The 15,284-nt window shown below is 37.8% G+C and overlaps 1 protein-coding gene across 6 annotated transcripts in view; it reads left to right on the top strand.

The window, feature by feature from the left end:
• FNIP1 (folliculin interacting protein 1) overlaps positions 1 to 15,284 on the top strand; it is a 156,425-nt gene that overhangs the window by 62,898 nt on the left and 78,243 nt on the right. For 4 of the 6 annotated variants that reach the window (XM_055299348.2, XM_055299346.1, XM_063612394.1 and 1 more), the window contains exons 3-5: positions 2,842 to 2,976; positions 14,506 to 14,606; positions 14,863 to 14,937. In XM_055299348.2, coding sequence (XP_055155323.1) covers positions 2,842 to 2,976; positions 14,506 to 14,606; positions 14,863 to 14,937 — 311 coding nt within the window. The remainder of the gene's footprint in view (positions 1 to 2,841; positions 2,977 to 14,505; positions 14,607 to 14,862; positions 14,938 to 15,284) is intronic. The other 2 variants (XM_055299349.1, XM_063612393.1) reach the window with 1 other exon arrangement.

Here is a 15,284-nt window from a genome sequence, read left to right as displayed (position 1 = left end):
CATTTTATGAGGCCAGCATCATCCTGATACCAAAGCCTGGCAGAGACACAACAAAAAAAGAGAATTTTAGACCAATATCCTTGATGAACATCGATGCAAAAATCCTCAATAAAATACTGGCAAACCGAATCCAGCAGCACATCAAAAAGCTTATCCACCATGATCAAGTGGGCTTCATCCCTGGGATGCAAGGCTGGTTCGACATATGCAAATCAATAAAAGTAATCCAGCATATAAACAGAACCAAAGACAAAAACCACATGATTATCTCAATAGATGCAGAAAAGGCCTTCGACAAACTTCAACAGCCCTTCATGCTAAAAACTCTCAATAAATTAGGTATTGATGGGACGTATCTCAAAATAATAAGAGCTATCTATGACAGACCCACAGCCAATATCATAGTGAATGGGCAAAAACTGGAAGCATTCCCTTTGAATACTGGCACAAGACAGGGATGCCCTCTCTCACCACTCCTATTCAACATAGTGTTGGAAGTCCTGGCCAGGGCAATCAGGCAGGAGAAAGAAATAAAGGGTATTCAATTAGGAAAAGAGGAAGTTAAATTGTCCCTGTTTGCAGATGACATGATTGTATATCTAGAAAACCCCATTGTCTCAGCACAAAACCTCCTTCAGCTGATAGGCAACTTCATCAAAGTCTCAGGATACAAAATCAATGTGCAAAAATCACAAGAATTCTTATACACCAATAACAGACAAACAGAGAGCCAAATCATGAATGAACTCCCATTCACAGTTGCTTCAAAGAGAATAAAATACCCAGGAATCCAACTTACAAGGGACGTGAAGGACCTCTTCAAGGAGAACTACAAACCACTGCTCAACGAAATAAAAGAGGACACAAACAAATGGAAGAACCTTCCATGCTCATGGATAGGAGGAATCAATATCGTGAAAATGGCCATACTGCCCGAGGTAATTTATAGATTCAGTGCCATCCCCATCAAGCTACCAATGACTTTCTTCACAGAATTGGAAAAAACTACTTTAAAGTTCATATGGAACCAAAAAAGAGCCCACATTGCCAAGTCCATCCTAAGCCAAAAGAACAAAGCTGGAGGCATCAGGCTACCTGATTTCAAACTATACTACAAGGCTACAGTAACCAAAACAGCATGGTACTAGTACCAAAACAGAGATATAGACCAATGGAACAGAACAGAGCCATCAGAAATAACACCACACATCTACAACTATCTGATCTTTGACAAATCTGACAAAAAGAAGCAATGGGGAAAAGATTCCTTATATAACAAGTGGTGCTGGGAAAACTGGCTAGCCATACGTAGAAAGCTGCAACTGGATCCCTTCCTTACACCTTATACAAAAATTAATTCAAGATGGATTAAAGACTTAAATGTTAGACCTAAAACCATAAAAACCCTAGAAGAAAACTTATGCAGTACCATTCAGAACATAGGCATGGGCAAGGACCTCATGTTGAACTCATATCCAGTTCTAAAGCTTCTATTCTTTTTACTTTAAATTTTTGGTTAGAGATAACTGGAGACTACTCCATGTAATTTTTAGCAACGCCTTTGGTGATGTTCGTAACTAGAAAACAATCTGTCTTCAGTAAATGTGACTTTAGTCAGATTATTTGTTCTAAAAACCTACCTGAGGTTTGTTAAATGGAAGAATGGATATACTGGTAACTGTGCTAAAGCACTGGACTACTTTTAGGAATATCACAGATGTTGGTGGATTGTAACTTTGGTAGTTGTGAGCAGTGAAAGATGTAGAGAAGCTGTTGGGGAGGAAAAAGAAAGAGGAATAAAAACAAAGAAATACATTTTTCTTCCACACCAGACTGCACAATCATCTGGTCCTAAGTTCATTCTCTCATTAAAATTTTATTTATTACATGACTGTATTCTCATTTTGAAAGATTAAACATATGTATTTATGTATAGTTAAATCTAAAAGTCTCATTTGCATTTCTCCTTTCATCCCTGAATTTCTCCTCAGAAAAATAGGTTATTTTTTATAACAATGTTACTTACATTAACTTGGGTTTATTGTTATATTTAAATGAATGAATAAGTGTTTTTTTACATGGTCTCAGTTTTAATTTCTAATATGGGAAAATATTAATATAACCCATGTACACAAAAGACTCTTGGGATCCTCAATAACTTATAAGAACATTAAGGGTTCTTTTGTTCGTTTGCTTTTTGTTTTGTTTTTTTTTGTTGTTTTTTTTTTGAAACAGAGTCTCTGTCACCCATGCTGGACTGCAGTGGTGCGATCTCAGCTCACTGCAACCTTCGCTTCCCAGGTTCAAAAGACTCCTGTGCCTCAGCCTCCCAAGTAGCTGGGATTACAGGCATGTGCCACCATGCCGAGCTTATTTTTGTCTTTTTAGTAGAGACACGGTTTCTCCCTGTTGGGCTGGTCTTGAACTCCTGGTCTCAAGTGATCCGCCTGCCTCAGCCTCCCAAAGTGCTGGAATTACAGGTGTGAGCCACCAAGCCCAGCCCATAAAGGGGTTTTGAGATCAAATAATTTGAAAACTACTGCAATATATTATTACATCAATATCAATGAACATCATATAGGCCATGGTAATCTAGAAAATTCTCAGGATATAATAATGTTGGCCAGAAATACAAACCCCACAAATTTTAATATAGTTATGAGACAAAGAATAGAAAATAGTAGTGGAGAAAATATAGCAAAATTCAAATAGCCATATTAATGTTTTATTATTTTGAGTTATTTCATTCTTGAATTTTCCAAAGGTTTTTATACTTTGATGAAATTTGTATATGGTAAAAAATCTGTTAAAATATGAGTGGAAATATTATCTGTATTTCAGAAACTCTGCAGTGATGCTCAAGTTAAAGTCTTTGGGAAATGCTGCCAACTGAAACCTGGAGGAGACAGTTCTTCCTCTTTAGATAGTTCTGTGACTTCATCTTCTGATATAAAAGACCAGTGTCTTAAGTACCAGGTAAGATCATTGATGTCATTTATTTATTCATTCATTTGTAAATATTTTTGAACATCATCCAGTGGACTGTGGAAATATAATAGCAATTAGTCCTTATCTTCCTAGAGCTTGCATTGAAGCTGGAGAGACAGATAAATAAGTATGTTTATGAACTTTGATAAATCTTAGAATAGGAGAAGTAGAGAGATATAGGCATAGGTTGCACGAGTATTTTCTCCTTATATTTCTCAATTCAGATTTATTGGGTTATCAGAATAATTTCTTATTTTACATACTTTTTTATTATTAAAATATGAAGATAAATATACTAATACATTTTCAGTTGTATGAAATTCAAGTATGATTGGAAGTATACATAATACATAGTTTTATTTTTCAAAAGTAATGTGACTTCTTGTAAAATATGGAATTAAACATATTAGTAAGTATAATACATAGGAACTTCTCCCTAAATGTATTACATTTTATATAAGATCAGTATTTGGTCTCATGATCAGCAAGTGTCATCTGATGTAAATTTATTTGTGTCATCCAAGTTTGCATTAATCACACGTATTTTATATTTACACAGTATCAAAATAGAATCTTGGCTTTTTAATTACTCGTAATGAGATTGTTGTGTTTTGATGGAAATTGATCTTTATGCCTAATCAATGGGACAAGCTATGTGAAAAGAGTCTGAAATTACTAAACTCCAGTTGGATTTACTGCACAGTTCCCCCTGCCTTCTTCTATTCCATCTCCCCTTTAAGCATGACACCTTAACAAATCCATAATAGTCCTGTGCCATACAACACCATCATGACTTACATCATTTTGCACAACTTTGAAAGTTTTGTGATTTTTAAAAAATTAGCCACGTGGGCCGGGCATGGTGGCTCATGCCTGTAACCCCAGCATTTTGGGAGGCCGAGGCGGGCGGATCACCTGAGGTCGGGAGTTCGAGAGCAGCCTGACCAACATGGAGAAACCCCATCTCTACTAAAAATGTAAAATTAGGCATGGTGGCACATGCCTGTAATCCCAGCTACTCAGGAGGCTGGGGCAGGAGAATCGCTTGAACCCGGCAGGCGGATGTTGCAGTGAGCCAAGATTGCGCCATTGCACTACAGCCTGGGCAACAAGAGCAAAACTCTGTCTCAAAAAAAAAAAAAAAAAAAACCAATAACAACAACAACAAAAAAACAAAAAATAAAATAAAAATTAGCTGTGTGTGGTGATGTGAGCCTGTAGTCCCAGCTACTCAGGAGGCTGAGGTGGGAGGATTGCTTTAGCCCAGAAGTTCTAGGATGTGGTGAGTTATGATCATGCCATAGCAACCCAGCCTGGGTGACAGAGTGAGGCCTTGTCTCAAAAAAAAAAATATGTATATAGGGTGGCTGACAAGATGGCCAAATAGGAACAGCTCCGGTCTGTAGCTCCCAAGGAGATCAGCACAGAAGGCAGGTGATTTCTCCATTTCCAACCGAGTGTAAACAAACTGCTGGGAAGTTAGAACTGGGCAGAGCTCACTGCAGCTCAGCAAAGCTGCTGTAGCCAGACTGCCTCTCTAGGTTCCTCCTCTCTGGGCAGGGCATCTCTGCAAGAAAGGCAGCATCCCCAGTCAGGGGCTTATAGATAAAACTCCCATCTCCCTGGGACAGAGCACCTGGAGGAGGGGGTGGCTGTAGTCACAGCCTCAGCAGACTTAAATGTTCCTGCCTGTTGGCTCTGAAGAGAACAGTGGATCTCCCAGCACAGCATTCAAGCTCTGGTAAGGGACAGACTACCTCCTTAAGTGGGTCCCTGACCCCTATGACTCCTCACTGGGAGATACCTCCCAGCAGGGGTCAACAGATATCACATACAGGAGAGCTCCAGCTGGCATCTGGCAGGTGCTCCTCTGGAATGAAGCTTCCAGAGGAAGGGACAGGCAGGAATCTTTGCTGTTCTGCAGACTCCACTGGTGATACTCAGGCAAACATGGTCTGGAGTGGAACACCAGCAACACCAGCAGCCCTGCATCACAGGGGCCTGACTGGTAGAAGGAAAACTAACAAACAGAAAGGAATAGCATCAACATCAACAAAAAAGACATTCACATGAAAACCCCATCCAAAGGTCACCAGCATCAAAGACCAAAGATAGATAAATCCACGAAGATGAGGAAAAACGAGCATAAAAGGCTGAAAATTCCAAACACCGGAATGCCTCTCCTCCTCCAAAGGATCACAACACCTTGCCAGCAAGGGAACAGTACTGGATGGAGGATGAGTTTGACAAGTTGACAGAAGTAGGCTTCAGAAGATAGGTAATAACAAACTCCCGTGAGCTAAAGGAGCATGTGCTAACCCAATGCAAGGAAGCTAAGAACCTGGAAAAAAGGTTAGATGAATTGCTAACTGGAATAACCAATTTAAAGAAGAACATGAATGACCTGATGGAGCTGAAAAACACAGCATGAGAACTTCATGAAGCATACACAAGCATCAATAGCTGAATCAATCAAGCAGAAGAAAGGATATCAGAGATTGAAGATCAACTTAATGAAATAAAGCGTGAAGACAAAATTAGAGGAAAAAGAATGAAAAGGAACAAAGCCTCCAAGAAATATGGGACTATGTGAAAAGACCAAACCTATGTTTGATTGGTGTACCTAAAAGTGACAGGGAGAATGGAAACAAGTTGGAAAACACTCTTAAGGATATTATCCGGGAGAACTTTCCCAACCTAGCAAGACAGACTAACATTAAAATTCAGGAAATACAGAGAACACAACAAAGATACTGCTCGAGAAGAGCAACCCCAGGACACGTAATTGTCAGATGCACCAAGGTTGAAATGAAGGAAAACATGTTAAGGGCAGCTGGAGAGAAACATTGGGTTATACACAAAGGGAAGCCCATCAGACTAACAGTGGATCTCTCTGCAGAAACTCTAAAGCCAGAAGAGAGTGGGGGGCCAATATTCAACATTCTTAAAGAAAAGAATTTTCAACCCAGAATTTCATACCCAGCCAAATTAAGCTTCATAAGCGAAGGAGAAATAAAATCATTCCCAGAGAAGCAAATGCTGAGAGACTTTGTCACCACCAGGCCTGCCTTACAAGAGCTCCTGAAGGAAGCACTAAATATGGAAAGGAAAAAATGGTACCAGCCACTGCAAAAACATACGAAATTGTAAACACTGTTGACACTAAGAAGAAACAGCATCAACAAATGGGCAAAATAACCAGCTAGCATCATAATGACAGAATCAAATTCACACATAACAATATTAACCTTAAATATAAATGGGCTAAATGCCCCCATTAAAAGACACAGACTGGCAAATTGGATAACAAATCAAGACCCATCAGTGTGCTGTATTCAGGAGACCCATCTCATGTGCAAAGACACACATAGGCTCAAAATACAAGGATAAAGGAATATTCACCAAACAAATGGAAAGCAAAAAAAAGCAGGGATTGCAATCCTAGTCTCTGATAAAACAGACTTTAAACCAGCAAAGATATAAAAAAAACAAAAAGACAAAGAAGAGCATTACATAATGGTAAAGGGATCAGTGCAACAATAGGGATCAATGCAACAAGAGCTAACTACTGTAAATATATATGCACCCAATACAAGAGCACTCAGATTCATAAAGCAAGTTCTTAGGGACCTATAAAGAAACTGAGACTCCCACACAATAATAGTGGGAGACTTCAACACCCCACTGTCAATATTAGACTGATCAACAAGGCAGAAAATTAACAAGGATGTTCAGGACTTGAACTCAGCTCTGGACCAAGCAGACCTAATAGACATCTACAGAACTCTCCACCCCAAATAAACAATATACGTTCTTCTCAGCAACACATCACACTTATTCTAAAATTGACCACATAATTGGAAGTAAAACACTCCTCAGCAAATGCAAAAAATGGAAATCATAACAAACAGTCTGTCAGACCAAAGTGCAATCAAATTAGAACTCGGGATTAAGAAACTCACTCAAACTGCACAATTACTTAGAAACTGAACAACCTGCTCCTGAATGACTACTGGGTAAATAACAAACCGAAGGCAGAAATAAATAAGTTTGAACAAAGACACACCATACCAGAATCTCTGGGACACAGCTAAAGCAGTGTTTAGAGGGAAATTTATAGCACTAAATGCCCACAGGAGAAAGCGGGAAAGATCTAAAATTGACACCCTACTAACGTCATAATTAAAAGAACTAGAGAAGCAAAAGCAAACAAATTCAAAAGCTAGCAGAAGACAAGAAATAACTAAGATCAGAGCAGAACTGAAGGAGATAGAGACACAGGAAACCCTTCAAAAAATCAATGAATCCAGGAGCTGGTTTTTTGAAAAGATTAACAAAATAGATAGACCACTAGCCTGTCTAATAAAGAAGAAAAGAGAGAAGAATCAAATAAACACACTAAGAAATGATAAAGGATATATCACCACTGATCCCACAGAAATACAAACTACCATCATAGAATACAATAAACACCTCTACACAAATAAACTAGAAAATCTAGAAGAAATGGATAAATTCCTCGATACATACATCCTCCCAAGACTAAACCAGGAAGAAGTCAAATCCCCAAATAGACCAATAGCAAGTTCTGAAATCGAGGCAGTAATTAATGGCCTACCAACCAAAAAAAGTCTAGGACCAGACTGATTCACAGCCGAATTCTACCAGAGGTACAAAGAGGAGTTGGTGCCATTCCTTCTGAAACTATTCCAATCAATAGAAAAAGAGGAAATCCTCCCTAACTCATTTTATGAGGCCAACATCATCCTGATACCAAAACCTGGCAGAGACACAACAAAAACAGAAAATTTCAGGCCAGTATCCCTGATGAACATCAATGGGAAAATCCTCAGTGAAATACTGGCAAACCGAATCCAGCAGCACACCAAAAAGCCTGTCCACCACGATCAATTCGCCTTCATGCCTGGGATGCAAGGCTGGTTCAACATAGGCAAATCGATAAATGTAATCCATCACATGAACAGAACCAGTGACAAAAATCACATGATTATCTCAGATGCAGAAAAGGCCTTCGATAAAATTCAACACCCTATCGTGCTAAAAACTCTCAAGAAACTAGGTATTGATGGAACATATCTCAAAATAATAAGAGCTATTTATGACAACCCCATACCCAGTATCATCCCGAATGGGCAAACACTGGAAGCATTCCCTTTGAAAACCAGCCCAACATAAGTATATCCTCTCTCACCACTCCTATTCAACATAGTATTGGAAGTTCTGGCCAGGGCAATCAGGCAAGAGAAAGAAATAAAGGGTATTCAAATAGGAAGAGAGGAAGTCAATTGTCCCTGTTTGCAGATGACATGATTGTATATTTAGAAAACCCCATTGTCTCAGGCCAAAATCTCCTTAAGCTGTTAAACAACTTCAGCAAAGTCTCAGGATACAAAATCAATGTGCAGAAATCACAAGCATTCCTATACACCAATAATAGACAAACAGCCAAATCGTGAGTGAACTCCAATTCACAATTGCTTCAAAGAGATTAAAATACCTAGGAATCCAACTTACAAGGGATGTGAAGGACCTCTTCAAGGAGAACTACAAACCACTGCTCAAGGAAAAGGAGAGGATACAAACAAATGGAAAAACATTTCATGCTTATGGATAGGAAGAATCAGTATCGTGAAAGTGGCTATCATGCCTATAGTAATTTATAGATTCAATGCTATCCCCATCAGTCTACCATTGACTTTCTTCACAGAGTTAGAAAAAACTACTTTAAATTTCATATGGAACCAAAAAAGCCCATATAGCCAAGAAGATCCTAAGCAAAAAGAACAAAGCAGGAGGCATCACACTACCTGACTTCAAACTATACCACAAGGCTACCGTAAGCAAAACAGCATGGTACTGGTACCAAAACAGATACATAGACCAATGGAACAGAACAGAGGCCTCAGAAATAACGCCACACATCAACAACCATCTGATCTTGAACAAACCTGACAAAAACAAGCAATGGGGAAAGGATTCCCTATTTAATAAATGGTGTTGGGAAAACTGGCTAGCCATATGCAGAAAACTGAAACTGGATCCCTTCCTTACACCTTATACAAAAATTAACTCAAGATGGATTAAAGACTTAAACGTAAGACCTAAAACCATAAAAACCTAGAAGAAAACCTAGGCAATACCATTCAGGACACAGGCATGGGCAAAGACTTTATGACTAAAACAGCAAAAGCAATGGCAACAAAAGCCAAAATTGACAAATGGGATCTAATGAAAGAGCTTCTTCACAGCAAAAAGAACTATCATCAGAGTCAACAGGCAACCTGCAGAATGGGAGAAAACTTTTAAAATCTATCCATCTGACAAGGGGCTAATATCCATAATCTACAAGGAACTTAAACAAATTTACAAGAAACAAACAACCCCATCAAAAAGTAGGTGAAGGATACAGACAGACACTTCTCAAAAGAAGACATTTATGTGGCTAACAAACATGAAAAAAAAAGCTCATTATCACTGGTAATCAGAGAAATGCAAATCAAAACCATAGTGAGATAAGCATCTCACACCAGTTAGAATGGTGGTCATTAAAAAGTCAGGAAACAACAGATGCTGGGGAGGATGTGGAGAAATAGGAATGCTTTTACATTGTTGGTGAGAGTGTAAATTAGTTCAACCATTATGGAAGACATTGTGGCAATTCCTCAAGGAGCTAGATCCAGAAATACCATTTGACCCAACAATCCCATTACTGGGTATGTACCCAAAGGATTATAAATCGTTCTAGTATAAAGACACATGGATACGTATCTTTATTGCAGCACTATTCACAATAGCAAAGACTTGGAACCAACCCAAATGTCCATCAGTGATAGACTGGATAAAGAAAATGTGGCACATATACACTATGGAATACTGTGCAGCCATAAAAAAGGATGAGTTCATGTACTTTGCAGGGACATGGATGAAGCTGGAAACCATCATTCTCAGCAAAATAACACAAGAACAGAAAACCAACACCGCGTGTTCTCACTCATAAGTGGGAGTTGAACAATGAAAACACATGGACACAGGGAGGGAAACATCACACACCGGGGCCTGTTGGGGTATGGGGGGCTAGGGGAGGGATAGCATTAGGAAAAATACCTAATGTAGATGACAGGCTGATGGATGCAGCAAACCACCATGGCACATTTATACCTGTGTAACAAACCTGCACATTCTGCACATGTATCCCAGAACTAAAAAGCATAGTAATAATTTTTTAAAAATGTATATAATTTCAGGTAAGTGGAACATTGTCTTTGAGTTACACAGAGTTTAACAGATTATTAGCTTCCAGGAATGAGTACTTAGAATAGACCTTTCAAGGTCTAAAAATGCCTTTATAAGGCATTTTTAAAAAGACAATAATGATAATGGCATCCTTTTAATTATAAGCTTCATTGTAGATTATGTCACATTAAAGTACATAGGTTGCCAGTCACATTCATGGTAACTATTTAGTATATGTTAGAACAGAGAAAGAGAACCTTAGTAGTAAACTATACGGTGTCATAAAATTTACATAGCAATTTATTAACATTTTTACTGTATTTCGCTTTCTGGGGATTATTTTATTTGTATAATAGTAAAATCTATAAATGCCTTGGTATTTAAATTTGTATAGCTTGCTTAATACAAGAAATAATAAATTCAGTCAAAATAACAATGGAGTTAGACACATTATGGTAAAAATGAGCTTATAAGGGAAGGCTGCCATGTCTGTCATTAGCCAGAAGTAATTTAGGTTGCCAGGTAATACTGGCATTGATTTTTTAAAAAGCTATTTTATCATGAAAAAAATTATTCTACTCCTTTTCTGAAATGTTGTTCTCAGTACCCAGGCCTCTATGTCTTGAAATAAAAATAGTTGATCTTAACCAAATCTCAAGAATAAATTACTTGCTTTCTATATTGGTAACCTAGGTATGACAGAAATGACGTTTTTCTTAAAAATCAACTTTGTGGGCTGGGCGAGGTGGCTCACACCTGTAATCCCAGCACTTTGGGAGGCCAAGGTAGGTGGATCATGAGGTCAAGAGATCGTTATCATCCTGGCCAAAATGGTGAAACCCTTTCTCTACTAAAAATACAAAAATTAATTGGGCGTGGTGGCACGCACCTGTAGTCCCAGCTACTCGGGAGGCTGAGGCAGGAGAATTGCTTGAACCCGGGAGGTGGAGGTTGCAGTGAGCCAAGATCGTGCCATTGCACTCCAGCCTTGGTGGCAAGAGCAAGACTCCATCTCAAAAAAATATGAAACTGATTATAAAAATAGCCATGTATAAAAAAAAAAGTGTTGCTACTTGAAGGTGTCTTTTTAAAGGAGGGTACAAATATTTAAACATATGGATTATCTTAACCCTAATAATGGGACAATTTAAGATAGGTAGTAAACAGATAAAGGAGTAAAAGAGTCACATGATAAAACGAAAAGCCGTGTGCAGCTGTATATCCTGGTCTCCAGTTGTAAAATGGGGATTCTCTTCACTTTATGGTTATTATAATTTTCCTGTTTTAGAAACCATTTATTTTTTGATTTTATATAATTGCATCAGTTAAGACTGGTGTTGGGACACTCTCTAAACAGTGGCTTAAACAAATTAGGGATTGTGTTCCTAACATGATAACCCTAAAAGCGTACTATCTAGGTATGATACTGGGCTTCAAGATACCCTCAGAGACCATGGTTCCCTTATCTTTCTACTTAGAGTTAGTGTGTACTTGTTGCCTTGTTATAATATGACATCTCCATCTGTAGTGACTTCCATTTACATCTTACTGACCAGGACTGTGTCACATGTGTATAAATGAATAGTTCTGAAAATTGCTACTTCAACCATAACACTAATCTTTTAAGTATAAAAATTATTCTAAATCTCCTACCTTCAAGTGAGGCTGTGAAATGAAATTTTTTTCATTTGTGCACATTACTGCCCTAAAACAAACTGGACTTCAAAAAATGAGGAAGAATTAGAGAATAGATACTTGGTAGGTAAATAGTGATATTTGCCATGATATCTAAATAGTAACCAAATTGATAAGCTCAATCTTTAACTGTTGTCTGGCTCCTGTGAAGACAAAGAATAATGAAAGAGAATAAGTTTTTAATCAGGAAGTTCTTTGGAAACAAGACATTCTAATGTTTCAAGGAAGTCTTGCTCTGTCGCCCAGGCTGTAGTGCAATGGCGCGATCTCCACTCACTACAACCTGTGCCTTCTGGGCTCAAGCGATTCTCCTGCCTCAGCCTCCCGAGTAGCTGGGATTACAGGCGTGCACCACCACGCCCAACTAATTTTTTGTATTTTTAGCAGAGATGGGGTTTCACCATGTTGGCCAGGCTGATCTTGAACTCCTGACCTTGTGATCCTCTTGCCTCAGCCTCCCAAAATGCTGGGATTACAAGTGTGATCCACTGCGCCTAGCCTCAAGGAAGTCTTTAAAAAAAAAAATTGTGATAAGAACATGAGATCTACCCTCTTAGATTTTTAACTGTACAATGAATTGTTGTCTATATGTACAGTGTTACACTGTAGATTTCTAGAACTTATTCACATTGCTTGACTGAAATTTAATGCCATTGATTAGTAACTCCCCATTTCTCCCTTGCCCCAGCCCCTGGTAACTACCATTCTACACTTTGATTCTGTAAATTTGGCTATTTTAAATACCTCATATGAGTGGAATATTTATCTTATCATGCAGTATTTATCTTTTTGTGACTGGCTTATTTCATTTAGCCTAACGTCCTTAAGATTCATCGGTGTTGTTGCATGTTGCAGAATTTTTTTCTTTTTAAAAACTGAATAGCGTTTCATTCTATGTATTTATTATATTTCATTTATCCATTCATCTGTCAATGGACATTTAGGGTTATTTTCACATCTTGGCTATTGTGAATAGTGCTGTAATGAATATAGGAGTGCTAACATCTGTTTGAGATCCTGATTTTAATTATTTTGGAAAAATGCCCAGAATTGGAATTGCCAGATCACATGATAGTTCTATTTTTAATTTTTGGAGGACTTGCCATGTTGTTTTCCATAAGTACAATACCATTTTGCATTCCTACAACAATGTGCGAGGGCTCCAGTTTTCCCACATCGTCACCACTTGTTGTCTTTGCTTTTTTGATTATAGCCAACCTGACAGGTTTTGTGGTTTTAATTTACATTTCTCTGATTAGAAATGTTGAGCATTTCTCCTGTATGAGTTGGTCATTTGTATGAATTGTTTGGAGAAATGTTTATTCAAGACCTTAATTGCGTTATTAGTTTTTACTGTAGAGTTGTAGGGGTTTCTGGTACATTTTGAAGCCGAATCCCTTATCACATACATGGTTTGCAAGTATTTTTTCCCATTCCATATTTTATCTTTTCACGCTCTTGATTATTTTCTTTGCTGTGCAGAAACATTTTAGTTTAATGTAGTCCCACTTGACTGTTTTTGCTGTTGCTACCTGTGCTTTGGGTGTCATATCTGTGAAATTATTGCTAAGACCAATGTCATCACGCTTTTCTCCTGTTTTCTTCTGGGAGTTTTACAGTTTCAGGTCATACATGCAAGCCTTTAATCCATTTTGAGTTGATTTTTGTGCGTGATATGGGACACCAGTTTTATTCTTTCGCATATGGATATCCAGTTTTCCTAGAAGCATTTGTTAAGGAGACTATCCTGTCCCCACTGTGTATTCTTAGCACTCTTCTTGAAGTTCAGTTGACTGTATACATGTAGGTTTATTTCTGGGCTCTTTGTTCTGTTCCATTGGTCTATATGTCTGTCTTAATGTCAGTACCTTACTGTTTTCACTACTGTAGCTTTGTAGTATAATTTGAAATCAGGAAGTGTAGTGCCCACTAGCTTTGTTCTTTTTCAAGGTTGATTTGGCTTATTGTGGTCTTCTGTGGTTTCATGTGAATTTTAATATGTTTTTCTGTTTTTGTAAAAAAATGCCATTAGGATTTTCATAGGCATAGTATTGAAACTAGATCACAGATATATCTTTACAGAAATACAAAATAGATATAAATTGCCCCATTTATGGATGCTTCTTTTATACAACAGGAGTAGTAAAAATTATTCTGCATATTCTTTGAATTTCACTTATTATCTATCCTGGAGAAACACTGCATATGCATAAGATGTGGTTAAGAATGCCTACTTGTGCATTATTGGTAATAGCAAAAATCTGGCAGTGATCTAAATGCCCATGAGTAAAGGGAACTGGTCTGACAAACTGTGGTATTTTCATACAATAAAATATTGTACAGCTTTTAGAAGGAATTAGTCAAATTTATGTGTGACAACATGGTTACATCAAGAAGACATTTTAAAATGAAGAAAATCAAGTTGCAGAACAGCATCTTGATATATACAGTGTAGAATTACAACTCTTAATGTAGAATAACTATATAAAAGAATTTTTAAGAATCAACCTATGAAATAGTCATAAGCTTTTAATTAACACAGTTTGTTAATGTGTGGTTATTGTTTAGGGTTCTCGGTGCTCTTCTGATGCCAATATGCTTGGAGAGATGATGTTTGGCTCAGTAGCAATGAGCTACAAAGGATCCACCTTAAAAATTCATCAGATTCGGTGAGAAGTTTTCTGATTTTTTTTTAATGAGTCCCATTTTTAGATATTTGGGTTTTTTTACGGAGAATTTTATATGATCTTCACTCAGATTGAGCTTCTCATACTCCATTTAAAATGTTCTATGGTTTTAATGCTACTTCATGGCTTTTGCAGCTATGCTGTGAAACCTCTGTGACTTACACATTTTTATTTATAATAAATCCAAAAGGTCATTATATTTTAGTTTTGGTCTCTCTCTTTCTCTTTTTCTTCATAGTTCCCCTCCACAGCTCATGCTCAGCAAAGTGTTTACTGCTCGGACTGGCAGCAGTATTTGCGGGAGTCTCAATACGTAAGTGCTTATGGATACAGGGGGAAATGTATTACTTTAGATGTGCGAAGTATGAAAACTAACAAACTGCTTTTAGGACTGCAGCGCAAGTTCAGATTTTCTATCTTCCCTTAAGTTTAAAAGTTCATGGAGGCCAGATTTCACTCTCAATTGAGTGTAGTTGAGAAACATAAGATGTGGTTTCTGTTTCTGTGAATTGCTAGAAGCAATATCTGGAGGTAGAATGTTGAATGGATTTCCGTCTTAGGGCAACATGCTGATTTTCAGTTTTGCGGTACCACGCGGGGTTACCTGAGTTACCACAATCTGTAGGGTTGGTGCTCTTCAATTATCAGATCCCCTACTAA

The sequence above is a fragment of the Symphalangus syndactylus genome, chromosome 11 (genome assembly GCF_028878055.3).
Source record: "Symphalangus syndactylus isolate Jambi chromosome 11, NHGRI_mSymSyn1-v2.1_pri, whole genome shotgun sequence".
Taxonomy (NCBI): Eukaryota; Metazoa; Chordata; class Mammalia; order Primates; family Hylobatidae; genus Symphalangus; species Symphalangus syndactylus.
Note: the sequence above shows the minus strand (reverse complement) of the source record. Positions and strands in the feature narration are given on the sequence as shown.